This window comes from Bos grunniens, chromosome 6 (genome assembly GCF_055505025.1).
Source record: "Bos grunniens cultivar Pamir isolate PY7600 chromosome 6, Bosgru_T2T1.0, whole genome shotgun sequence".
NCBI lineage: Eukaryota > Metazoa > Chordata > Mammalia > Artiodactyla > Bovidae > Bos > Bos grunniens.
The window spans coordinates 2,078,970-2,105,637 of record NC_141170.1 but is presented as its reverse complement, the minus strand read 5'-3'; the positions used below and the strand labels follow the sequence as shown (position 1 = coordinate 2,105,637).

At 50.1% G+C, this 26,668-nt stretch overlaps 2 protein-coding genes and 1 long non-coding RNA gene across 57 annotated transcripts in view; 1 reads left to right on the top strand and 2 right to left on the bottom strand.

Moving 5' to 3' along the window:
* HTT (huntingtin) overlaps nucleotides 1–15,180 on the bottom strand; it is a 127,559-nt gene extending 112,379 nt beyond the window's left edge. For all 6 annotated transcript variants that reach the window (XR_015165073.1, XM_086404555.1, XM_086404556.1 and 3 more), the window contains exon 1: nucleotides 14,849–15,180. Coding sequence is in view for 5 of the 6 variants with exons in the window: in XM_086404555.1 (XP_086260681.1) it covers nucleotides 14,849–15,045 (197 nt within the window). In the remaining variant the exon portion in view is untranslated. The remainder of the gene's footprint in view (nucleotides 1–14,848) is intronic.
* Nucleotides 15,181–15,438: 258 nt separating this feature from the next.
* Nucleotides 15,439–20,643, top strand: LOC147370181 (uncharacterized). Its single transcript, XR_015165114.1, has 2 exons — nucleotides 15,439–16,116; nucleotides 20,252–20,643. It is a non-coding gene; the product is annotated as an uncharacterized LOC147370181 (long non-coding RNA).
* Nucleotides 20,644–24,016: 3,373 nt separating this feature from the next.
* GRK4 (G protein-coupled receptor kinase 4) overlaps nucleotides 24,017–26,668 on the bottom strand; it is a 57,620-nt gene continuing 54,968 nt past the window's right edge. For 28 of the 50 annotated variants that reach the window (XR_015165098.1, XR_015165103.1, XR_015165105.1 and 25 more), the window contains 3 exons: nucleotides 26,057–26,194; nucleotides 25,490–25,627; nucleotides 24,017–24,158 (listed from right to left, as the gene is read on the bottom strand). Coding sequence is in view for 22 of the 50 variants with exons in the window: in XM_086404622.1 (XP_086260748.1) it covers nucleotides 24,105–24,158; nucleotides 25,490–25,627; nucleotides 26,057–26,194 (330 nt within the window). In the remaining 28 variants the exon portion in view is untranslated. Of the gene's footprint in view, nucleotides 24,159–24,564; nucleotides 25,289–25,489; nucleotides 25,628–26,056; nucleotides 26,195–26,668 lie in introns of those variants that run through there. The other 22 variants (XR_015165087.1, XR_015165091.1, XR_015165095.1 and 19 more) reach the window with 2 other exon arrangements.

Below are 26,668 nucleotides of genomic sequence, written 5' to 3'. Positions count from 1 at the left end.
CCTCTGGAGTCACGCACTTCAACAGTGAGGGGACAGAGACAAGCCAGATGTCCCAGTGGGCAAAGAGCGCAGCGGAGCGATGGAACACTGCCTGGTGGCGAAGAAGCAAACGCTGACACGCACAAGGATGAAGCTCAACGCACCCGCTTCAAGGCACAGAGGGACGATTCAACTTATGCTGCACGATCTTTGCCTTTAAGGGAAAGTAAACTGATCTGAAATTTACCAGGGCCTGGCAGGGGAGGAGAGCACACTAAAAAAGGTGCTGATGAGTGAACTGGGTCCAAAATCGGGAAAGGAGCACGTCAAGACTGTATACTGTCATCCTGCTTATTTAGCTCCTATGCAGAGTACACCATGTGAAATACCAGGCTGGATGAAGCACAAACTGGAATCAAGATTGCTAGGAAAAATATAAATAACCTCAGATATGCAGATGACACCAACCTAATGGCAGAAAGTGAAGAGGAACTAAAGAGCCTTTGTGATGAAGGTGAAAGGAGAGAGTGAAAAGCTGGTTTGAAACTCAACATTCAGAAAACTAAGATCATGGCATCCAGTCCCATCACTTCATGGCAAATAGATGGGGAGAAGATGGAAACAGTGACAGACTTTATTTTCTTGGGCTCCAAAATCACTGTAGACAGTGACTGCAGCCACGAAATTAAAAGATGCTTGGTCCTTGGAAGAAAAGCTATAACCAACCTAGACAGCATATTAACAAGCAGAGACATTCCTTTACCAACAAAGGTCCATCTAGTCAAGGCTATGGTTTTTCCAGCGGGCAGGTATAGATGTGAAAGCTGGACCATAAAGAAGGATGAGCACCGAAGAACTGATGCTTTTTAACTGTGGTGTTGGAGAAGACTCTTGAGAGTCCCTTGGACTGCAAGGGGATCAAACCAGTCCATCCTAAAGGAGATCAACTCTGAATATTCATCGGAAGGACTGATGCTGAAGCTGCCTTTTCATACTGTCCATGGGGTTCTCAAGGCAGGAATGCTGAAGTGGTTTTCCATTCCCTTCTCCAGTGGATCACATTTGTCAGAACTCTCCACCGTGACCTGTCCGTCTCGGGTGGCCCCACACGGCATGGCTCATAGTTTCACTGAGTTAGACAAGGCTGTGGGTCATGTGATCAGACTGGTTAGTTTTCTGTGATTGTGGTTTTCATTCTGTCTGCCCTTTGATGGAAGCTTCCTGATGGGAGAGACTCAGGAAAGATTGGGAAAGACTGGGGGCAGGAGGAGAAGGGGAAGGCAGAGGATGAAATGTTTGGATGGCATCACTGACTCGATGGACATGGGTTTGAGCAAACAAACTCTGGGAGATCGGGAAGGGCAGGGAAGCCTGGGGTGCTGCAGTCCATGGGGTTGCAATGAGTCAGACATGACTGAGGGAGTGAACAACAGCAACTATATGTGTGTGTGTGTGTTTGTGTGTGTGTGCGCGCGCGCCTGCGCGTATGTATATATTATACCTCAATTTGAAAAAGAAAGTACTATGAGAGCTTAAATGCTCTCTTCTTTGAGCCACCACATTAAAGTCTCGACTACGGCAGCTCGCCTAGTTGAAGACCTTAAGTCATCAAGAAACTTACAGAACACTGACCTCTCCCAATACGTTAGGAGGCAAACTAACTCTCTTCTCCATGGCTCCTTTCCAAAGTGAAAATCCGCCAAAAGCCTTGAATGGGCCGCATCCACACCCTGGTCTCCCAGCTCCACAGGCAGCGGCCCCTCTGTGGGCAGCCTCTCACCCTGGGCTCTGAAACAGCTCCTGGGGGACAGCAGCCAGAAACAGCTGACAAACGCTGAACTGAGCGCACCTCGCTGCTTATGGCTGTCACGGCAGAAAAGTGATCCACACAAACTCAAGTTTAAAAGAACTGTGTCTCTCTCCTCATACGTGGACTGGGCCACAAGAATACAGGTAACAAAAAATGACACAGCTTTCTGAACCCACTGCCTGATTTCCTTAAGACCCATGTGTTAAAACTGGAGCAAAATTTATGAAACGAGAGAAAAACCGAAGACCGAGTACTAACCTCACCCACCAAAATAAAAGTTCATTCCTGCGTTGTCTGCTTCCATCTAGCTCCTCCTCTGAGCTCCCTGTGGGGATAGAGATAAAGAAGTGTGTGTGTGTGTGTGTGTGTGTGTGTCTTGTCCGACTCTTTGCAACCCCATGGACTGTAGCCGCCAAGTTCCTTTGTCCATGGGGTTTTCCAGACAAGAATACTGGAGCAGACAGCCGTTCCATCTCCAGGGGATCTTCCTGACCCGGGGATCAAACCTGCATCTCCCTCTCTTGCATTACAGGTGGATTCTTTATTGCTGAGCCATTGCGAAAGCCTCCCCTATTCCCTCACAGCTCCTGCCCCAGCCCCTGTCATGAGCCGGCACCTGGATCACTCTCTTTGGAAGTAACCGTTCCCACGATTACCTCTCCAGGGATGACAGACTCCCTGAGAGCAAGGGCCACATCGTGACTCTCACAGGCACTCAGCACCTACACTGGACAGGAGTTTCACAGACAACAAAGGAGTGGACGACCCCATGGACTCAGTCCACAGGATTCTCCAGGCCAGAACACTGGAGTGGGCAGCTGTTCCCTTCTCCAGGGGATCTTCCCAACCCAGGGATCGAACCCAGGTCTCCCGCACTGCAGGCAGATTCTTTACCAGCTCGGCCACAGGGAAGCCCAAAGAGTAGGTTAAATGCACAATAAAACTGACTCAAAAGTCTTGAGTCGGTCTTACAAACAGGATTCGGAAGATAAATGATAATTATGTTAAACTGGAGTTCCAAAACCAAGAGATGGAAAGAGAAGTAGAAACAGCAAAGCTTAAAAAAAAGAGACCATGAGGAGCAGTCCCACAGGACTGAGCTCAAGCAGCTTGTGGAGTCTGAGCTGCAGCCCACAGGTGTGACCAAGACGTCAGTGACGGCCCGCCTGTGACCCTAACTGTCACAACTTTCCTGCCAGAAAGAGTGAGTACACGTCCCATCACGGTCAGCTACGAAGAAAGCACACGTTTCAGATCTCTTCGAACTCATCCAAAATCACTTCCCAGCAATCCACACAGATTTGAGGGGGAAAACATTTGCTCTGATTGAATTCTAGTCTTTTCTGCACTCAACAGGTAGTTCTAAAATAATAAAATCCTTCAGGTAGATAGATGGACGGTCTTCAGTGGTTACTGATCTTATATTAAAATTCAAACAATAATTACTAGGTGGTGCTAGTGGTAAAGAATCCGCCTATTAACGCAGGAGAAGCAAGAGGTGTGGTCTGATCCCTGGGGAGAGAAGATCCCCTGGAGGAGGAAATGACAACCACTCCAGTATTCTCGCCTAGATAACTCCATGGACAGAGGAGCCTCGGGGGGCTACAGTCCGTGGGGTCACGAAGAGTCGGACACAACTGAGCGCGCACGGACGCACCTATCTTGGGTGAGGAGCATAAAAACAAACCATCTGATTGCTACATAAAGAATTATCCAACAAAATTGCCTTTTATCACACTGAAGAATACCCACATTTTAAAGCGGATATTTTAAAGTCTGAAGACCAGACTTCATTCTCAGACACCCCAACATAGAGACGTTAGCCAAAAATATCAGAAAACTGAAAAAAAAAAAAAAATCCATCCAATACCATACCCTGAAGGATGTCAGGGCAGCAACACAGCTGCAAAAGCAACGAACAATCCCCCATGGTGCAAACACCAGGCGGCCTAACCAGGCCCTGGGCGGCCTGGTCTCAGCCAGCTTTCCCAGGTCAGTACTGGAGCCTGCAGGGAGCTCTGGCCCCTGGAAATACCTCCCTGGTGCCTGCCTGAAACACCTCCTTCCCATCTTATTCTGTCCAATAAACAACTTGGCGGTTTAAGAAAACTACAACGATTTCATTCCCCCATGAGATTTAATTAGATTCAACTGTTGAACTGACATGTCAAACTGACTGCTTCTACGGAAGGTGTAAGTATGGAAATCAAAGCAATTGAAATGGAACTGCCCTGATCTCGGCAGGAACTGGATGAACAAGGTGAGAACTGGAAAAACAGGGTAAGAACTGTCCTGACTTTTCAATCATTTTTTTATAAACTCCACCTTCAAAATCAAAACAAACCACTGTCATCCCCTCTAACTTGGTAATGATGCAACCTGTACATAAACACCATCTGCAAGGTGGTGGGTGTCGTTCAGTCACTAAGTTACATCTGACTCTTTACGACCCCATGGACTGCAGCATGCCAGACTTCTCTGTCTTTTATGATCTGGAGTTTGCTCAAACTCATGTCCATTGAGTTGGTGATGCCATCCAACCATCTCATCCTCAATCCTTCCCGGCATCAGGATCTTTTCCAGTAAGTCAACTCTTCACATCAGGTGGCCAAACTATTACAGCTTCAGCTTCAGCATCAGTCCTTCCAATGAATATTCAGGGTTGATTTCCTTTAGGATTGACTGTTTGATCTCCCTGCAGTCCAAGGGACTCTCAAGAGTCTTCTCCAGCACCACAGTTCAAAAGCATCAATTCTTCTGCTCTCAGCCTTCTTTATGGTCCAGCTCTCACATCCACACAACTACTGGAGAAACCATAGCTTTGACTAGACGGACCTTTGTCGGCAAAGTAATGTCTCTGATTTTTGACACACTGTCTAGGTTTTTCATAGCTTTTCTTTCAAGGAGCAAGCATCTTTTAATTTTGTGGCTGCAGTTACCATCTGCAGTGATTTTAGAGCCCAAGAAAATATAGTCTGTCACTGTTTCCATTGTTTCCCCATCTATTTGCCAAGAAGTGATGGGACCAGATGCCATGATCTTAGTTTTCTGAATGTTGAGTTTTAAACCAGCTTTTTCACTCTCCTCTTTTACCCTCATCACAAGACTCTAGTTCCTCTTCGTCTTCTGCCATTAGAGTGTTGCGTGAAAGTCGCTCAGTCATGTCTGACTCTTTACGACCCCATGGATTATACAGTCCATGGAATCCTCCAGGCCAGAATACTGGAGTGGGTAGCCTTTCCCTTCTCCAGGGGATCTTCCCAACCCAGGGATGGAACCCAGGTCTCCCGCACTGCAGGCAGATTCTTAACCAGCTGAGCCACCAGGGAAGCCCTTAGGGTGGTATCAATCTGTATATCTGAGATTGCTGGTATTTCTCCCTGCAATCTTGATTCCAGTTTGTGATTCATCCAGCCTGGCATTTCGCATGATGTACTCTGCATACAAGTTAAATAAGCAGAGTGACAATATACAGCCTTGACGTACTCCCTTCCCAATTTTGAACCAGTCCATTGTTCCATGTCCAGTTCTAACTGTTGCTTCTTGACCTGCACACAGGTTTCTCAGAAGGCAGGTCAGGTGGTCTGGTATTCCTATCTCTTTAAGGATTTTCCACAGTTTGTTGTGATCCACACAATCAAAGGCTTTAGTATAGCCAACGAAGCAGATTTTTTTCTTAGAATTCCCTTGCTTTCTCTATGATCCAACAAATGTTGGCAATTTGATCTCTGGTTCCTCTGCCTTTTCTAAATCCACCTTGTACACCTGGAAGTTCTCAGTCTACGTACTGCTGAAGCCCAGCTTGAAGGATTTTGAGCATTACCTTGCTAGCGTGTGAGATGAGTGCAACTGTGCAGTAGGATGAGCATTCTCTGGCATTGCCTTTCTTTGGGACTGGAAAAAAACCTGACCTTTTCCAGTCCTGTGGCCACTGCTGAGTTGTCCCAATTTGCTGGCATATTGAGTGCAGCACTTAAACAGCATCATCTTTTAGGATTTGAAATATCTCAGCTGGAATTCCATCAGCTCCACTAGCTGTGTTCGTAGTGATGTGTCCTAACGCCCACTGACTTCACACCCCAGGATGTCTGGCCCGAGGTGAGTGACCACACCATTGTGGTTGTCATCTGTAAGGAGGGACCTATGAAAATCAAGGTCTCCAGATCATAGTAAGTGAAAGTGTTAAGTCACTCAGTCGCATCTGACTCTTTGCGACCCGGTGCACTGTAGCCCGCCAGGCTCCTCTATCCATGGGACTTCTCCAGGCAGCAACATTAGAGTGGGCTCCCATTCCCTTCACCAGGGGATCGTCACGACTCAGGGATCGAACTTGGGTCTCCCACATTACTGGCAGATTCTTTACCATCTGAGCTACCAGGGAAGCCCTAGTACAGCACGGTACAATCAAACGGATTATCTAAGAAATAATTCTGAAAACAGGAATTCAAGCCCTCTCATCCAAATTCACATGTTTAGAATTATGTTATTTTAAGATGAAACGTGGAAAATTTGATTCCAGGTTGAGGGTGTGCAAGAGAAGACCTGGACCACCCCAGGAACTGAAGACAACCACTCACCTCGCACCTTGCTGTTCATGCTCACGGGTCCTTTCACACACACATCCCGAGTCAGGGTCTGCACACCCCACACAGGACGCAGAACTGAGGCCCAGAGGCGGCCCCGTGGCAGGAGCGCGGCAGTAAGGGGCCGGGCAGCCAGCCAGGTCTGCCGATTCCACATCAGCGGCTCTTTAAGTTTAGCCAAGTACTAGACTAATGTGAGAGTGTTCCTAGCAGATTGGAACTCCTTTGGAGAGATCCTCTTTCCTCAGAGGAGGAACAGAAATGCCTAAGTCACTTTGGAATTATGTTTCAGACATAATTTCAAAATAAAGTACTGGATGAGGGGATTCTCTGGCAGCCCAGTGGTTAGGATTCGGCGTTTTCACAAATGGCAAGGGCCCAGGCTCGGTCCCTAGTTGGGGAGCTAAGATTCCTCAAGTTGTGTGGTGTGGCCAAAAAAAAAGTCCTGTTTGGTTAGGGAAAGCAAGGCCTGATGGTTCCCCACTACACAGTCTATACCTTAGAAAAAAGCTATTAATGCCTTTCTTACTAGTGATTTAACTGAATACTATAGAAGAAAGTGCAGTTCAAAGTCCAATCTGTTACACTAAGTGAATAAAATCTGACACAAAGGCCCGACGTGAATGATTCTGTTCATAAAAAACATCCAGAACTGGCAGTGCCCTAGAGACAGAAGCAGATCGGGGGTTGCCAGGGCTGGGGGAGGCAGAGGGGGCGGGGACTGACTGCTGTAGAGACGGCTTTCTTTCTGGGTGACGCAATGTCCCAGAAATGAGACAGGAGCGATGGTTGCAGACCTTATGATCGTACGAAAAACCACTACCCCCCCCAGCACTGCCGACCCCCCCAGCGCTGCCGCCTGCCGGGCGCCAGCCATCCCAGCTCGGGCTCTGAGCCCCGTAGCAGCCTCTCAGCTGATCTGATTCCTTCCAACCAGCTTCCATTCCTTCCACAGCCTCTCTCACGCCTAATCCCTTGTCCACCTGGGTGGCCTTTATCGTTAAAGCTTTTAATGAGGTAATTGCAGATTCATGTGCTATCATAAGAAATAAACGAAATTCAGGGTACAGTTCCCCCAGTTTCCCCCAAGGGGAACATTTTCCAAAGCAATCACAGCCAGAACAGTGCTACGGAACAGTGCCACTGACCTTCAGATTTCCGGTTTTACTCGTCTGTGTGAATCTATGTGGCTCTACACAGCTTCTCAGATGTGTACATTTTCGTGTCTCTGCCACCGGTCATGAGAGGGGACACTCCCATCGCCATGGGGATCCCTGAACTGCCCTTCAGAACCACGCCCACTCCCTCGCCCTCTGCCCTCCCCTGCCCCTGGCAACCACTCATCTGTTCTCCACTCCTACAACTGTGTCATTTCAAAGACTTCATAGAAGTAGAACCAGACAGTACATAGGGCTGCCCTGGTGGCTGAGCTGGTGAAGAATCCGCCTGCAATGCGGGAGACCTGGGTTCCATCCCTGGGTTGGGAAGACCCCCTGGAGAAGGGAAAGGCTACCCACTCCAGTATTCTGAGCTGGAGAATCCCACGGACAGTACAGTCCACGGGGTCGCAAAGAGTCAGACACGACTGAGCGACTGACGCTTCCACTTCCCAAACAGTGTGTCACCTTTGGGGAATGGCTGTTTCCACTAGCACAATCTCCTTAAGAGTCACCTTAGCGGCTGCGTGTGTTATCAGGAGCTTGTTCCTTTTCCTACTGCTCAGCAGTCTAACCAATCACCTGTTGAAAGACATCTAACTGGACTCTAGTTTGGAGCTACTATGAGTAAAGCTGCTACAAACACTTGCGTACAGATTCACATAAACATACGTTCCCACTTCTCTGGGATAAACCTCCAGGAGTGCTACAGCCAGATCATGTAGTAATTGAAAGTTCGGTTCTGTAAGAAACTGCCATAAACAGAGCAGCTCTCTCTTTTCGAAGTCCCGCCAGCGATGATGAAGTGACCCAGTTTCTTTCGCACCAGCATCTGGCGTTGGCTGAGCATCACAAATTACATCACTTGTTTGACAACACAAGTGTGCATCTGGGCAGGGGAATATCCGAAGTCCTCAGACTGGGGCATGAGGCCGTCCAGGGCTGCCCCTCACCTCCCCTCCTGGCCTCCTCACGCTCCTCCTTCAGACACCCACGCGGCCCGCTCACTTGCTCCGCTTCAGAGGCGCCTTCTCAGCGGGCCTCACACCCTAAACCATACCCCATAGCACCACCCTCCCGAATTCTGTTTCATTTTTCTCCACAGGATTTATCACCAGCCCTTGTTCACCGCTGTAACCCAAGGGCAGAGGGCCCTGGCACACGGCAGGCACCTGGCCGAAAGCAGTTCTTCCGGGTCACCCGTCCAGGCCCCACTTAAGGCCCCGTTCCCAGCAGCCAGGGCTCTTAATGCCACCACAGCTCCTTTGGCAGTGTTACAACCTACTTAGAGCCACACAAACGCTCCACGGCCTAGGACAGAGAAACAACACCACCTCAGCCACAGCTGCATCGTGAGCGCCTCAAGTCTTCCCTCCCAAATGCAGACGGCATTGCTACATTCAGTTCAGTTCAGTTGCTCAGTCGTGTCCAACTCTTTGTGACGCCATGAACCGCAGCACTCCAGGCCTCCCTGTCCATCACCAACGCCCAGAGTCCACCCAAACCCATGCCCATTGAGTCGGTGATGCCATCCAACCATCTCATCCTCTGTCATCCCTTTCTCCTCCTGCCTTCAATCTTTCCCAGCATCAGGGTCTTTTCCAATGAGTCAGCTCTTCGCATCAGGTGGCCAAAATATTGGAGTTTCAGCCTCAGCATCAGTCCTTCCAATGAACACCCAGGACTGATCTCCTTTAGGATGGACTGGTTGGATCTCCTCGCGGTCCAAGGGACTCTCAAGAGTTTTCTCCAACACCACAATTCAAAAGCATCAATTCTTCGATGTTCAATTCTTTCTTTATAGTCCAACTCTCACATCCATACACGACCACTGGAAAAACCACAGCCTTGACTAGACAGACTTTGTTGATAAAGTAATGTCTCTGCTTTTCAATATGTTGTCTAGGTTGGTCATAACTTTCCTTCCAAGGAGTAAGTGTCTTTTAATTTCATGGCTGCAATCACCATCTGCAGTGATTTTGGAGCCCAGAAAAATAAAGTCAGCCACTGTTTCCCCATCTATTTCCCATGAAGTGATGGGACCGGACGCCATGATCTTAGTTTTCTGAATGTTGAGCTTTAAGCCAACTTTTTCACTCTCCTCTTTTACTTTCATCAAGAGGCTCTTTAGTTCCTCTTCACTTTCTGCCATAAGGGTGGTGTCATCTGCGTATCTGAGGTTATTGATATTTCTCCCGGCAATCTTGATTCCAGCTTGTGCTTCATCCAGCCCAGCATTTCTCATGATGTACTCTGCATATAAGTTAAATAAGCAGGGTGACAATATACAGCCTTGACGTACTCCTTTTCCTATTTGGAACCAGTCTGTTGTTCCATGTCCAGTTCTAACTGTTGCTTCCTGACCTGCATATAGGTTTCTCAAGAGGCAGGTCAGGTGGTCTGGTATGCCCATCTCTTTCAGAATTTTCCATAGTTTATTGTGATTCACACATATTATAACATCAGAAAGATAGGGCCTGATCATCTACAGCAGAGCTTCTCAAGCCTTACGTGCACAAAAACTGCTCACAAACCTTGTTGAAATGCAGACTCGTGACTCAGCAGGTCTAAGGTTGGGCAGAGATCCTGTACTTCTTATACCCTCCCAAGTGATACCAAATTGCTGGCCCTGAAACCACACGCTGAGCAGCAAGAATCCGTGGCAAGTCTTGTCTGTGGTTTACTGAGTGGCGGGCTCACGTTCAGGGACCAGAGGTAATGGGGTGGGGCCTCTGAATGTGGACGGCTCTGGAAAGACCTCTGCCTTGAAACCTCTGTGAGTCCTCTTTTACAAAGAAATTCCACAGCATTGCATAGCCAGCCAGTAAGAATTATATGTACTGCTACGAAACAACATCTTCAATATATTGCTAAATGAAAAAATATAGTGTGAGCAAAAAAAAACACACGACTTGTACATGCACTAAAACGCCAGAGAAAACAAAAGCAGCTTAGTTGTTATTCTTAGAGAATAAGGCTAGGACAGCCAGGGAGGAAGTCTTCCTTGTCATCTTCTGTGCTAGCTGAAGATGCTGTTACAATGTAGGCATGCAATTTTTATAATTTTTTAAGCTAGTTAAGAAAAACCAACTGAAGAAGCAATGCTTCCCCAAAGCGGTCTCAGCATATCTGATCCGGGGTGGGGGGCAAACCAGAGCCTGCCTGTCCTGGACAGTCTAAGAAGTGTTCTTACACTTTTTAATGGTTGACAAAAAAAAAAAAACACATCAAAGAGTAGTCTTCTATGACATGGGAAAGTTACACACAAAATTCAAAGTTCCACGTCATTAACAAACTTTCCCTGGCACAGAGGCGCACTTGCTCTTTTGCCTGCAGCATCAGGCCACTCTGACCCACAGTGGCAGAGCCGAACAGCAGCTAGAGGTGTGCTCACAAAGCCTGAAACACTGACTGTCTGACCACATGCACAAAGCATGGGCCAGTGTTCAGGAACCAGAAGACTTCATGTTGATGAGACGCCGATACTCTCCGAGTTGATCCAGGCAATCCCCATCAGAGAATCCTGGCTGGCTTCCTCACTGAAACGGACAATCTGCTCTTATAGTTTAAATGGAAATGCAAGGGGCCCAGAGTAGCCAAAACTATCTTGAGAAGGAATAAAGTTGAGGACTCACACTTCACTTGAAATTGGGATAAAAATTAACAGAAATCAAGACTGTATGGGGCGGGGGGGACACCTTCCCTGGAGGTCCAGTGGTTAAAAATCTGCCTTGTAACGCAAAGGACACCAGTTCAATCCCTGGCTTGGGAAGATCCCACACACCTTGGAGCAACTAAGCCCATGGACCACAACCACTGAAGCCCGTACACCGCAAGTAAGCACAGGCCCCACTCACTGCAACTGGAGAAAAGCCCGGATGCAGCAGCAAAGACCCACCACGGCCAAAAATAAATGAATCTTAAAAATATTTTTTAGAAAAGACTGTCTAGGGGGAACTTCCCTGGCGGTCCAGTGGTTGGACTCCACTCTTTCCACCATCGTGGGCCTGGGGTTCTGTCCCTGGTCAGGGAACTGAGACCCCACAAGCCGTGCAGTGCAGGGAAAAAAAGTGAAGAGACAACCCAAGAGAGGGAGCATAATTTCACAAACTGTGTATCTGATAAGGGTCTAGTACCAAGAATATTATGAAGAACTGTCACAATTCAACAATAAAAAGACAATAATTCAACTTAAAAAATGGGAAAGAATGAGAACAGGGACTTACAAGTACAAAAAACAAAGCTGGGCACCAATCACTGTGGAACTTCCTCACACGGACGTCTTTTTGTCTCATAATAAATTCTGACCTGTTTACGTAACTGCAGAAGAGTTCTCTGCTATTTGCAGTTGCATGGAACCCTGAACGATAACACCAACTATGGCTAGACCATGCTCAGCAGAGAAGAACAAGTCCTGTTGGTTTCACCTCCAAAATTCAGCCACTTCCCAGCTTGCCGCTGCCGACAGAACTCACCATCATCTCGCACCTGATCACGCCACCAACTTCCTAACTGGCTTCCTGCTGCTGCCCAGGCTGTCCGTCAACTCGGCTCTCAGCCAGTATTCATTTTAAAACGGAACTCAAATCCTTCCCACCTCACTTAGAATAAATGTCACTGTCTTTATTCCATCTGGAAGGGATTACTGATCTGGCGAGGCACTCTCTCTCTCGGACCTCAGCTCCCACGAAGTCTCCTCTCCCGAATTCAACAGGCCACACCCACCACCTCTCGAGTCCTCTTCGGGAGTCTGGACCTGCTCCCTGGGCCTGGTCTTTACTCAAAAGCCACCGACTCATTGGCCTTCCCTGGACATCCTATCTGAAAACCGTCACTGCCTCCCTTCCCCGCTTTGCTGCCATTCCTCCTCCACTTGCCGCTAACATGCCGTGTGTTTAACTTAGGCACCCTGTTTACAGTCTGTGCCCCTCACTAAAATGTAAGCTTCATGAGGGCAGAGCTTTATCTGTTCAAGGCCGTAGCACTGCACCTATTTAGGATACTGGCTGGCACTCGTTAGATGTTCAGCAAATAATTAAAGTCAGGGAAAATCTAGGAGGGAATATGAAGGAGAGTGAAAAAGTGCCAAAGGCCAATGCCAACTGCCTCATAATTGCAGTGAGGACCCTGCCGAGCTCTGGCACTCCCCTGCACGCCAGCCTTCTAGAGACTGCAGCCAGCACCTCGCAGAACCCTGCATACCATACGCTGAGCCCAGAGCAGGCACGCAGATCCTTAATCGGAACCCACGCTCAGCTGGTGACACTACAGTTCCACAGGCAGCAAGAACCATAAAAACAGAACAGTTACTTTCTCATTACTTTTGGCCAATCTTATTTTGGGGAAGGGATTTTTCAGCTTAAACATATGAAGAGACATGTTAAGATCCAAATTTGTAAGCAGGGGGTTTGTTACTCAAAATTAATGAATATTTGCTTTCTCAACAGCAAAGTACATAAAAATACATTTATGTATTTTATAACTATAATTAAGCCAAATGCAGTTGATTTCAGAGCATGCTAAGAACCTTTCAAAGTTGCTATTCTGAAGTATTTTTGTTTTTAAAAATTTTAAAGTCTATCCATATATATACACACACAAGTTATCCCAGGTGGGATACACAAGGAAGAAGTCTAACAGTGCTTGCCTCTGGGAACGCAGTTAGGTACTCAGGAGAAAGGAACGGGAGAGACATGTTAATTACCTGTCTGAGATTTTGGAATTTGTATCATGTTAATGTATTGTTTATGCAAAGATGACAGACTACATTTTAAAAATAAGTCAATCATACATTTCCTTACAATAAAGTAATGAAACATCTACTTTGTCAAGCTGGCTTAAGAAAGAAACCTCTTCACATCTGTATTTTGAAGAAGACACCATATTAAGGTTCTGTCAAAACAGCATAAGAAACAGAACACATGATTTTAGACTGACCGAGTGCTGGAACAGCAGACAGGGATGGCAATAAGACCTTCCTTCCCACCCAGAGCCCTGCCTAGTGCTTCCTGTTTGTACACAAGATCCAAGAGATGCCAAGATGCGTGAACTTCTCTGACTTCTACCTCCACAGAGAAGAACTATGCTAAGTCTGGAACGGGTCATGGTTATAAGTTATTTGCTGCAGAGAAAAGTCAAGTTGTTAGATTTTCTTTTTTCTCAAAGTATCCAAACAGGTTTTTCACCTTTTAGCAGAAAAAGCGCTTTACTGTTACATTTTAACAGATAAGCCAAAATGACTCTCCAAATACTCATTTCCTGATTAAACCTCAGGACACAGCAAGGAATTATGTCAGAAACAAAGATGAAAACATGACTAAAAATGAATCCACCTTAACATTAAGGTGAACTTCTTCAAGGGGCTGCTTCCCGAAAACTGCCCTCATTAAATGCCCTCTTGTACAAATCCAGATGAGAAATAAAATGCCCGCACATGAAAGAAAGACCCGAAGGGCACACCCTGACCTCTGCGGAAGACCCAAGACTTCAGGGGAAAGCACTCGGGCTCTGTAAGAAGGTGACATCAAATGGCCTCTCTTCTTCTGTTTCGAAAATTTCCCTAGCACAAGCACCGAACAGTACCAGGATGTCTGCGACAGGAGACTGTCCGGAGACACCCATCCAGGTTCTGGCCAGCGAGACTGCGATGCACGTGAGACGCACATCACTCGCCCCGGCGATTAACCTCTCCCTCAGCAAGCCGCGATTTATTTCCAATTGCAAACAATAAACTTCAATCCACTCTTCCCAGTATTGAAGTCCGTGTTAATGTTTCTCGTACGTTAATATCAACCATCTTGGCTAAGTTCACACTTACGGGGCGACCACCGCTCATTTAAGGGGCCTGCAGACCGACTAGAACTGAGACAAGCCGGTCTCTTCCCGACACTTCATTCTTCTGCTGCGACCCCCTAACTAAACGAAAAGCCCTGAGGCTGCGAGAAGACGGGCCCGATTGACTCCCAGGCTGTTTAAAGGGGGCCCCGCCAGAGACTCCCCATTGGACCGCGCGCGCTCCCCCGCCCTCCAGTCCGACGTCCCCGGGCATGAGGTCACCACTGTCCCCGCATCACTCTGGCTCCAAATTCCCGGCTCCTCGCGGAGCGCCCAGGCGCACCCCTGCTCCCCTCAGAGCAGGAGGAGGGGGGGCGGTTGGACGCGGCCTCGGCGCGGCCGAGTCCTGCTCACAACGCAACCCCGGTTCCTCCCCAAAGTGGGCAGCCGGGCGGGCAGAGGGCCGGGGCCGCCTCCGTGCCTCAGCGGGAGGCTGGCGAAGGCCGGGGAGGGCTGGGGCCGAGCTGCGGCGGGTCAGCACTCACGGTCGGTGCAGCGGCTCCTCGGCCGCGGCAGGGCCAAGCGGCGGCGGCGGCGGGGGCGGCTGAGGCGGCGGCTGCGCCTGCGGCGGCGGCTGAGGGGGCTGAGGCGGCTGAGGCGGCGGCGGAGGCTGCTGCTGCTGCTGCTGCTGGAAGGATTTGAGGGACTCGAAGGCCTTCATCAGCTTTTCCAGGGTCGCCATGGCGGCCTGCCGCCCCGCGGGGACAGCGCCCGGAGCCCTCGGGCTGGCTCGCGGCTCCGCTCAGCAGCGCGGCAATGAATGAGGCTCGAGGCCGAGGGCAGGAACGGAACCCAGGCGCTCGGCCATCTTGGGTCTGTCCCGGCAGCCCCCTCGGCCTTACGCCCCGCGACGCTCCGCCGTCGGGCGGGGCGGGGCCAAGCCGACGGGATTGACAGCCGAAGGCGGAAGCCCCCACCAATGGCCAGACGTGGCGCCCGCGCGGCTCTCCGCGCCCGCCGTCTCGCCTCCTGGAGCCGCCGAGGCCACGAACATCGGTGCGCTCCTCCCAGGAGAGAACGAGGGGCGCGGCGCGGAGGGGGCGGGGCGCGGCGTGGAGGAGCGGGGCGACAGGGCGGGGCGCGGCGCGGCGCGGCGCGACGCTGCGATGAGGGGCGGGGCGCGGCGGGGCGCGGCGGTTGTGAGCCTCCGCCTCGCTGACGAAGAACCCGCTAGGAGAGCAGCCCCCAGATGACGCTTGCGGGTGGCAGAGCAGGCCGGCCACGAGCTCGGAGCCGGAGACCCTGCGAGGGAGCCTGCCCACTCAGCGTCCCGGGCGGAGGGAGAGCTCACGGGACAGCCCTGCAGAAGAGGGAGGGGAGAGAGGTGCGCCCCGGCGGAGCCAGGGCACTCTCAGGTGGAGCCCAGGTGTGGTCCCCGGAGGAGAGCACATCCCTGGAGGGTCACTGCGCAGCCCGAGGAAGAACCAAGGAGCCTGGGGCTGGCACGGCTGGTCAGAACCTGCCTGGTCTGCGCCTGCTGCCCCGAGAGTCCGTGGCTGGTATAGCGAGAAGCAGCTTTGGCCCCAGAGGTCCCCCACCGGCATGACCGCCAGACCCAGGAGGAGGGTGTCCCGCTCCTCGGCCGAGGCCGGCTGCGTGGGCGGGCCCGGGGCTCCAGAGCCTCACCACCTGGAGGGGGGCCCTGAGCAAGCAGAGGAGTGGCACGTGGGTGACCCCCAGGAGAAGTCCCCTGTTCTGGGCCACAAGCCACATCTCTACCTGATTTCAGAGCCTGTTTTCCCAAAGCAGCCAGGTGAGTGGAAACCCAGCACTGCCACAGGAAACCTTGTCCCCAGGGGAACAGGAACGGCCCCCTTCAGGGCAAGGACCTCAGAGAAACATGCCGCCAGCCTTGGGGTCCCGGTCCCCTGATGGTATGCATATAATAACAGCCCTTGTCCACAGGACCGGCACAGTGGCTGGGCTCCAGGCGGTCAGATACTGTGGTTGGCAGCACCCTGAGTGTGGGCTGTCACTGGTGGCTTGCTTCTGATTAAAGTTTACGTATTAAGGTCCGACAAAAAAAGCTAAACACAAAGTTCTCTGTGCTGTCTGCCTTACCCATTAACCAGACCTCCTCAAAGACAGGAGAGCCGCCTGGCCTGCAGAGATCAACCTTCCTTCCTTCTGACCTAGCAGTGCAATTTCTTACAAGATTAGCATTCTTTCCCAGCTCTGTAGGGGGTCGTAATGACTTACTGCTCAGTTTGTAGTTTTCCTATATCCTTAGTGAACTTTGATGCATGATCCTTTGTCTCAAAACTGTATAGGATTGTGCCTTGGGCTTTTAACAGGCTCTCTCAAAGCTTCTGAGAGTTTGTCTCCTGAGTTATAATCTTCACTTTATTTTTTTTCAAATTAAAAAAAAATGTTAATTGAAGGATTATTGCTTTACAGAATTGTGTTGTTTTCTGTCAGACCTCAACATGAATTAGCCATAGGTATACATATATCCCCTAGTTTGAATAAAATTCTTTTTAAACTTGTTAATTGAATTTTCACTGACACCTCTAACAGTGTGATGGGCAAAGGTGGTGCCCCTGGATTTACGTTACAGAGGACTGAGCCTTCCCTCCAGCTGGTGGTCCATACCCTCAGCTTGCACATGTTCTTGAAGCCCGCTGCCATGGTGGAAGGCCCAGGTGGCCAGCAGCCCAGAGAGGACTAAATCCTGCCAGCATCACAGGAGCTTAGAGGCAGATCCTTGCCCCATCCAGCTCTCAGGTGAGGCAGATGGGACTCGAAGGCAGGCTTTCAGACCAGGGAGTGAAGGACCTCGTTAAGCTGTGCCCAGAGTCCTGACCACGACAACTATGACATCCTACGTGGTTGAGCCACCATGTAACTGGCAACAGACAAGTGTATTCGTTTGCTGGGGCTGCTATAACAAAGCCCCACAGACTGGGAGGCTCCAACAGCAGGAATTTACCTTCTCACTGTCCTGGAGGAGGCTGAACTCCAAGGTGTGAGCAGGCTAGCTCCTTCAAGGCCTCTCTCCTTGCTGTGTAGATGGCCGTCTTCTCCCTGCGTCCTCACGTGTTCTTCCTTCTTTGCGTTGTTGTTTTTATTGTTTAGTCGCTGAGTCCTGTCCGACTCTTTTGAGACTTCACGAACCGTAGCCCAGCAGGCTCCTCTGTCCATGGGATTTTCCAAGCAAGAATACTGGAGTAGGCTGCCATTTCCTTCTCCAGGGGATCTTCCCGACTTAAGCATCAAACCTATGTCTCCTGCATTGGCAGATTCTTTACGGCTGAGTCACCTGGGAAGCCCCCTTTCATGGTGTCTGGATCCTAATCCTCTTTTCTTGTAAAGACAATGGTCATTATTGGATTAGGGCCCACCATCACGACCTCATTTGATCTTGCTGCTGCTGCTGCTGCTAACTCGCTTCAGTCGCATCCGACTCTGTTCGACCCCATAGACGGCATCCCACCAGGCTCCTCTATCCATGGGAGGACTCTTGCATTTTCCAGGCAAGAGTACTGGAGTGGGGTGCCATCGCCTTCTCTGCATTTTATCTTAATCACACCATTAAAGACCCTTTTTCCAGCTACAGTCACATTCTGAGGTTCTGGGGGTTAGGACACAACGTGTGAATTTCCAGAGGACACAACTCAGCCTCTGCAGAGGCTCCCCTGCTGGTCCAGTGGCCTGCACCTTCCAATGCATGGGGTGTGGGTTTGACCCCTGGTCTGGAAACTAAGATCCCACCTGCCTCATGGCCAAAAACCAGAACATAAACAACAGAACCAATGTTGTATTAACAAATTGAGTAAAGATATTAAAGCTGGTCCACATCCAAAAAAAGAAAAATCTCATCCGCCGAGAATTTACTATAATCCTGATAAGAAATCTTACTGGAAAGCCTGTTAAAAGGAACTGTCAAGAAGGCAGATTTTTTTTTTTTAAACCAGGGGAAAGTGTGGCATAGTCCCAGAGTAATCAAAGATGACACAGCTGGGGAGGCGATTTGGCCTGTTGTCACCAAAGCCTGAGAGCTGGACCATAAAGGTGGCTGAGAGCAAAACAACTGATGCTTTCAAACTGTGCTGCTGGAGAAGACTCTTGAGAGTCCCTCGGACTGCAAGGAGATCAAACCAGTCCATCCTCAAGGAAATCAGTCCTGAATATTCATTGGAAGGACTGATGCTGAAGCTGAAGCTCCAATACTTTGGCTACCTGATGTGAAGAGCTGACTCACTGGAAAAGGCCCTGATGCTGGGAAAGACTGAGGACAGGAGGAGAAGGGGGTGACAGAGGATGAGGTGGTTGGATGGCATCACCAACTCAGGAGACATGAATTTCAGGAAACTCTGGGAGATAGTGAAGGACTGGGAAGCCTGGTGTGCTGCAGAGCATGGGGTCGCAAAAAGTTGGACACGACTTAGCAACTGAAAAGCAATTCCAAAGCCTTAAGATGGACAATGCCTCTGAACAGCAAATATACTCGAGTAATTTATCCTCAAAAGAGAATCACAGATGTGTCAGGATGGTCACTTATTATAGCAACATTTAGGATAAAAAAAGAAGCAAATGCAGGACAGAAAGAGATTGGCTGACTTAAGCAAAACATATCCATATGACAAAACTGCAGTTGTCCAGATCTTGCTGTAGAAGAGCATTCCTGGCACAGAAAGGTGTGCAGTGTACTAGCAGGTTACGCTCCTGTGCGTAGCGTGATCCCCCTCCCCCCTCTTTAAAGAAAAGCAACACGCACGTACATAGACAGAGACCTGATTCGGGGCTTCCCTGGTGGTCCAGTGGCTGACACTCGGTGCTCCCAGTGTAGGGAGGCTGGGTTCAATCCGTGGCCAGGAAACTAGAACCACAACGAAAGGTTCCGCGTGCCACAACGAAGAACCAGAGCAGCCAAATAAATAATGTTGTTTTTTTTTTAAAAAAAAGAAAAAAGAGAGCTGATCACCAAGTCCGTAACAGTGACTCCAAGCATGGCAATTACAAGAGATCTATATCTTAATTTAGCTGCATTTCTGTATTCTTCAAATCTTTAGCAATGAGTGTGTACTACTCAGGGGAAGTGAAGTGAAGTCGCTCAGTCGTGTCCAACTCTTTGTGACCCCATGGACTATAGCCTACCGGGCTCCTCCGTCCATGGGATTTTCCAGGCAAGAGTACTGGAGTCGGGTGTCATTTCCTTCTCCAGGGGATCTTCCCGACCCAGGGATCAAACTCGGGTCTCCCGCATTGTAGGCAGACACTTTACCCTCTGAGCCACCAGGGAAATTCAGGGAAAAACCATGTAAAAGAGGTGGTTTGGGTGAAGAACTGAAAACGAAAGGGTACCAACACACTTGTGACCGATTCTGCCCAGGAAAAAAAGGAGAAGTAAACAAGCCCAACACTTCCCCACAAATGGGGTACACTTCAGCTGGGGGGCTGGCACCTGCCGGAATTGCAAAACCAGGGAGCAGCTCACTGTGGGTGGGGCCTTGGGCCAGAAAAGGAAACCGTGAAGCAGAGTCGGGACTTCGGGGAGCGAGCGGACTGGCAGCTCCTGACGGCGCCTTGGGGGTCCCCCACCCATCTCCCCCCAGCCCAGGGGCTCCTCTCCCACTTTAGAGAGTATTATTGCCACATATTTTAATTCTATGTAAATACACACATTGCAAAAGACACGGACATGGTCACTGCCGTCTGAACAGTCAGCCCGTGTTTACACTGGCGGCCAGATGTGCCACTTTCATCACTCTTCACTCCTGCTGGCATCTCTGGGCTTCTACCGCAGGGTGGCTTTCTTCTTGTGCTCAGTGGGCTCACCCGTGTCTGACTCTTTGCAACCCCATGAACTGTAGCCTGCCAGACTCCTCCGTCCATGGGAATCGCCCAGGCAAGGATACTGGAGTGGCTTGTCATTTCCTTCTCCACAGGATCTTCCCGACCCAGGGATCGAAACTGCATCTCCAACGTTGCAGGAGGATTTGTAACCACTGAGCCACCAGGGAAGCCCCCTCGAATTTATCTTTTGAAAGTATGCTGTGTCGTGTACAGTTCTAGTTTCCCACCAGAACTGTTAAGCTTTGCAAGTTTCCCCCTTGAACGTAGTAAGCACACTTGTCTGAGCGTCTTGGACTTCCCGGGTGGCGCAGTGGATAAGAACCTGCCTGCCAGTGCAGGGGACGGGGGTTCCAGCCGAAGCATCTAGAGCCTGTGCTCCCCAGCAAGGAGAAGCCCTCCTCTCGCTGCAACTAGAGAGAAGCTGGAGCAAAGCAACAAAGACCCAGAGCAGCCATAAATAATTAAAAAAAAATTTTTTTTAAGAGTCTGTGTCTCATATATTTCCATTATCTAGAGCCTCCAAGAGAATGTTTTTCTTGTTTGTAATGTCTGCTGAGTTCGTTCTTTTGCCTCACCTCATGTCGTGCTTATCTTTGATTACATCCTGGACGTTGTATCTGAAAACCATTACAGAAGTGATTTGTGGCCTAGGGTGCTCTCTTCCTCCAGGCAAGGTTTCTGTTTGCGATGCTCGTCTCCTTGGGGCATCAGAAGCCCTTGGCCGTCTTGATCCACGCCCCGCTTTTGGAGTCCTCTGGACCACCCATTTCAGCGGGCTGGGTTACTTCCAGGTCACCCTGGCCCTGAGGTGGAGAGTGAACTGACTGGGACCCCAATCTCGGCATGCCCTGGACCAGGCTTTTGTTCTCCGAGCCCCAGATGAGTTCAGCCTTTCAGGAGTCTCAGGGCTCCCAAGCCCCTGAACAGGAGCAGCCCTGGTGTCTGGCTCACCTCCCCAGGCCCCCCTTGCCCTGGCCTTCAGTTGCTCACTCTCTCGACATGTGCTCATCAGGAGGGTACTGCACCCTTGCTGTACAGGGAGGCTCCTCCTGTAAATGTGAAATAGGATGCTATTGAGGGTGGTCATCTTTCTGTTATTCTTTTTATCATGAGTGCCTCTGTGGCGTAAACCCTCCTCCAGAAAGATGCTGTCTCTGGGTAATAAATGTATTTTATGATGCTAAAGAAGTATTGACTGATTTATAGTTTACCCTTGAAAAACCATAGGGCTTCCCTGGTAGCTCGCTGGTAAAGAATCCACCTGCAATGCAGGAGACCCCGGGTTGATTCCTGGGTCAGGAAGGTCTCCTGGGGAAGGGCTACACTACCCAGTCCAGCATTCGTGGGCTTCCCTGGTGGCTCAGCTGGTAAAGAATCCGCCTGCAATGTGGGAGACCTGGGTTTGATCCCTGGGTTGGGAAGATCCCCTGGAGAAGGGAATGGCTACCCACTCCAGTATTCTGGCCTGGAGAATTCCATGGACTGTATGGTCCATGGGGTCACAAAGAGTTGGACACAACTGAGCAACTTTCACTTGAAAAAACATGGGTTTGAAATACATACGTCCACTTATATGTGGATTTTTTGCAATAAATACAACAGCATACATGGTTGATTGAATCCATGGATATGAAACCACAAACATAGATCAGAGGACTATAAAATTATATGCAAATTTTCAACCCCACCCAGTGTTGCGAAAAGGTCAACTCCATTTTATCAACTATAGAAACGTGGGTTGAATTTGGTCAAATGCCTTTATGAAAATTACCTATTTTTCCTTTGGATCTATTAACATGATTTATTATGTTACTGGATGTCCTGATATTGAATCATCCATATCTTATTAAAATAAACCCAGCATTTTGATGTGGTACTTTATAATGTGCTGCCGGATTCTGCTTGATAATATTTTAAGGCTAATAAATATTCTGTTCCATAATATTTTAAGGATAATGTGCTTAGTTGCTCAGTCGTGTCCAACTCTTTGTGACGCCATGGACTGTATGCAGCCTGCCAGGCTCCTCTGTCCATGGGGATTCTCCAGATAAGAATACTGGAATGGGTTGCCATGCCCTCCTCCAGGGGATCTTCCCAACCCAAGGATCAAACTAAGGTCTCCCACACTTCAGGCGGATTCTTTACCATCCGAGCCACCAGGGAAGCCCTCTAAGGATAAGATTCTGGTAATATTTTAATGACTTTGTATTAATAAAAGACAGTGGTATAGACTTTCCATGTAAGGTCTTTGGTAAGATTTGGGTGTCAATTTATACTTGCTTTATAAAAAGGAGTGGGAAGTTTTCTTCTTCTTCTATGTATTCTCTGGAACATTTAAAAGCCATTGACATTTATCTGCTCCTCAAAGGTTTGCTAACATTCCCTGTTAGATCATCTGAATCTGGTGATTTTCTGAAGGGTAGCACTTTGGCAACTTCATTTCTTATCCTGAAATTTGTCTAGATTTTCTACTCTACTTATGGTTAATTTTGGTAAATTATGTTTTCCTAGAAATGCATTTCATCCAGGTTTTATGTTTATTTTCATAAAATTGTACATAGTATTCTGTATCTTTTATTACCTCTCTGATTTACTCCTCTTGTAACTTTGTGTATTTGTATTTTCCCCTTTTGTTTTTCTTGATTAGGTTAGATATTGATTTATTTATTTTATTGATTTTTTGAGAAAAAAATCAAAATATTGATTTATTTATTTTATTGATTTTTGAGAAAAAATGTTTTATCATTTAAGCTGTAGTTTTTCTCTTTTATAGCTATTACTTTCTTCCTTTTTTTCTGCTTTTCTGCTTTTCAATCCTTTTGAGTCAGAGGCCAAATCCATCTATTGGGGCACTTAGCTTTGCTGATATTAAGAGCTGTACATCTCCTCCTGGAGCACTGCACTTTAGGTTTATCCCACATCAGGCACGCGAGTCTTGTTCTCATTTCTCAAGGCTCTGCAGCTCTGCGTTACATCACCTCCTTAGCCCCGAGGACTTCGTAGAGGTTATTAGCCAGGGCCTTTTTGTTTTCCGATTTTGTTATTAATTTGTAGGTTTATTGCATTTGTAATCACATACTCTACTATACTTAAATCTTTTCAAATTTTTTGTTAGGATTTCCTTTCCCCCTTTTTTTAATGAGGATTTTCCAGACCAAGTCCCTGCTATTTGGTTCAACTCTCCGAGGTCTGGACCTTGGATCCCACACAGCAGGTAGCAAGAGCTTCCCAGCGAGCCAGAGAACAGTGAGGGTGACTGACCATGAACCCAGGGCCACCGGCAGGGTCACCGGACCCAGGAGGCTCCCACCTCCTCCCCCAACCAGCTCTCCCCGTTACCTGGCGCTCTGGCCCCGGGAGGCCCTGCCAGGGTGGCACATACCAGGCCACCCCCCTGCCCAGCTCCAGCACCAGCGGCTCTGGGGACCCAGGCCCGGAGACTCACAGACATGCTTCCAGCCTGACAGCCACGCCCTGACCTCAGGGTCCTGAAAACACCCTCTTTCCAAGGGCAGACAGGAGCGCCCTGAGATGCCCCACATACGGTGGGCGGCAGAATCTCAGCAGGAGGCACGGGAGCTAGGAACACGAATGCAAACGGCCAAGACCTGCTAACCCATGCTGATGCCCACCCACCCACACCCAGAGGAGCTCGGGGGGTGCCTCAGGTGGGTGAGGAGCAGCAGGGCCCCTTCCAGGCCTCCCCTCCCCTCTCTGTGGGGACACGCCACAGGGCGTCCACACCCGGGGCCTTCCGGGCGTCCCAAGTCCTCAGGTGGCCTTTTGTTCAATCCACCTTTAGAGAAACACCAGTTCAGGCATGAACGTAGAAAGCGGGACAGACTGCTGAGCCGTCGTGAGGTGAGTCCCACACGTTTATTACAGGTCGCAGATGGGATGGGCCCTGGCTCGTGCTCCCGTGTGGTCTGGCCGCGCAGCACGTGCTCACCGTCTGGAGGACACCAGCTTCTTCTTGCTGGAGCCGGCGTTGAAGCAGCCCTGCAACACAGGCAGAAGGCTGGTCAGGCCCCTTCCCGTGCGAGGGGCTCGCTTGCCTCACGTGTGCGTGTGTGTGCAGGCGTGTCTGACTCTGTGACCCATGGGCTGTAGCCCACCAGGCCCCTCTGTCCATGGGATTCTCAAGGCAAAAATACTGGAGTGGGTTGCCATCTCCTTCTCCGGGGGACCTTGCTGACCCAGGGATGGAACCTGGGCCTCCTGCACTGCAGTAGAGTCTTTACCACTGGGCCACCAGGGAAGACTTAAGTGCACAGAAACTGTGGGGAGGAAGTGCGGACTTCCAGGCAAGCAAAACCTTTAACCGTCCCCTCCCACGTGCTTCACGTGGTGAGGATGCTCGATTCAGCAGAGATGGGCGCCGGTGTGTCCCACTCCCCCCACTCACACAGCTCGCCCCATCCTGCGCCCACTGCCCACTGAGCGCCTCTGAGCAGGCGGGGTGGACAGCTTCTTCCTGTACGACTGTGTGGAGGGTCCCCCTCACGGTATGTGAGGCCCCCACAGCATGGACTCAGCAACGACTCCCACTGAGCGACGCGAGACACGCAGAGGAGCTCAGGTTAACTGCTGCTCGGCCCCGCGTTCTAAGAGGAGACCTGGCCACATTCTTTGGGTTTACACTGAGACACAGTGGATGAGATGTTCAGTGGATGACCGAGGCAAAATCCCTCTGGAGCGGACAGGGTATACGGCAGGATGACCCATTGGTCCAAGGAGGCCTGAAACCATTCCTGAGTTTAATGCTACCACAGAAAGCCTCTCCAAACACTCTTCCACATTCAAAGGAGAATCAGCTTTCCCTGTGATCGCGGGTGAATGACGCAACAGCTCTGAGAATCAGAACAACACCAGGCAGAAACTGAAAGGACTTTCATTCTTTTACATTGGTTCTTCACAATGCTTCACAAGCCTAGTGCGGAACGCGTTCTCATGGACAGCGGGGTCTCTTTTCAAGTGCTGGAGCCATTTCTTCTTTTGCGATCAGGACAGAGTTCATACCAACGGCAAACACCCCTGGGAGGGCTCTTCTCGCCGGGCTCAAACACACCGCATGGGTAGCTTGCACACTGTATACAGCCCCTCACACAGCAGGCACTGCAGAAAGAGCACTGAACAAAGAAAGGTCTGCCGTGGTGAAAGACACCTTGTAACAGGTCACATTAAAGTAATAACAACACAGCGACCGCCACCCACCTCACACAACAGGCACTGCAAAAAGAATGCTGAACAAAGAAAGCTCTGCCGTGGTCAAAGACACCTTGTAACAGGTCACATTAAAGTAATAATAACACAGCGACCGCCACCCTTACCCCTCTGGAAAAGAGTCTGTAGAAGAAGCCTCTCTTCTGCCTGGGAACTTGCTGATCCGTCTTCTCATCTGGCTCTAAAACCACAACTGGCTCGTTTTCACTTTCGTTGATGTCCTTGAAACATTCAGACTCGATCATCTGCACCCACAGAAGAGCAGGACAGAGAAATGACGGAGGTCCGCGTCCCCCCCGGCCCCCAGCCCAGCGTTCAGCAGCCACTCTGCTCCTGTCCCCGGTTCCCACTACCCCCTGCTTCCTGACCTCCTCCTGGGGTAGGTCACGTGTCTGCCACTGTGACCCCCCCCCCCCAAAGCATGACCTGTGGGAACTCAGAGAGCAGCACTCAGGTTGGCAGGTACCCAGCGGACCCCAGAGCCACCTCTGTCCCCTTCCCGAGGAGCCAGGGGCAGCTCCTCAAGTAATTTTACCTCCAAATATGCGCACATGCGCACACACACACACATAAATGGATGTGTGCGCAGAGCAGCTAAAGAGCTATTTCAAAGCAGAAGCTGTTCACTTCTCGGGGGCAGTAAGTAGCTGCGGTCTGCACCGCGGGAACAGTACCTCGTTCTGCCAGGGGATGGAGACACAGCCTGTGACGAACTCGCTGTAGAAGCAGCTGTCGGTGCTGTCCAGTTGGATGCCCCGCACCGTAGAGAACTGCTCGATGTCCAAGATGTCCTTGCAGTAAACTGCCTGCGGCTGTCGGCAGGAACAGAGGCGTGGCTGAGAGTTTCCCCCATCACGCTCATGATGCCCGAGGCTCACACAGCTGCGCACCTCCGCTCCGCGCTCTCATAACTCTCAGAACCACAGGCCCCTGCTCGCCCACCGCGCCCGGCCACGAGGCCCCGGACGGCCCCCCTCTCTTTCCTGCATGGAAGCTGGGTCACAGCAGAGGCCGGGGATGGAGGAGGCGGACAGGGTGCTCTGGCTGGAGCACCAGCCCCGAGCTGGGACAGGAGCCAGGCCCGCAGCCCCGCCCGCACTCATAGCTGGGGGCGCGTGGGAGCCAGGCCCCGCCTCTGGAGTGGGAATCGAGGGCAGGACCCAGGGCCCCTGGTTAGGACTTGGCCATCCCACCAGGCAAGGAGCTGGGAGTCCCGGGCGGGGCGGCCCTCAGGGGGCTGTAGAGGGGACCAAGGGGAGCACTGAGGTCGTAGGTCAGAACCCTGT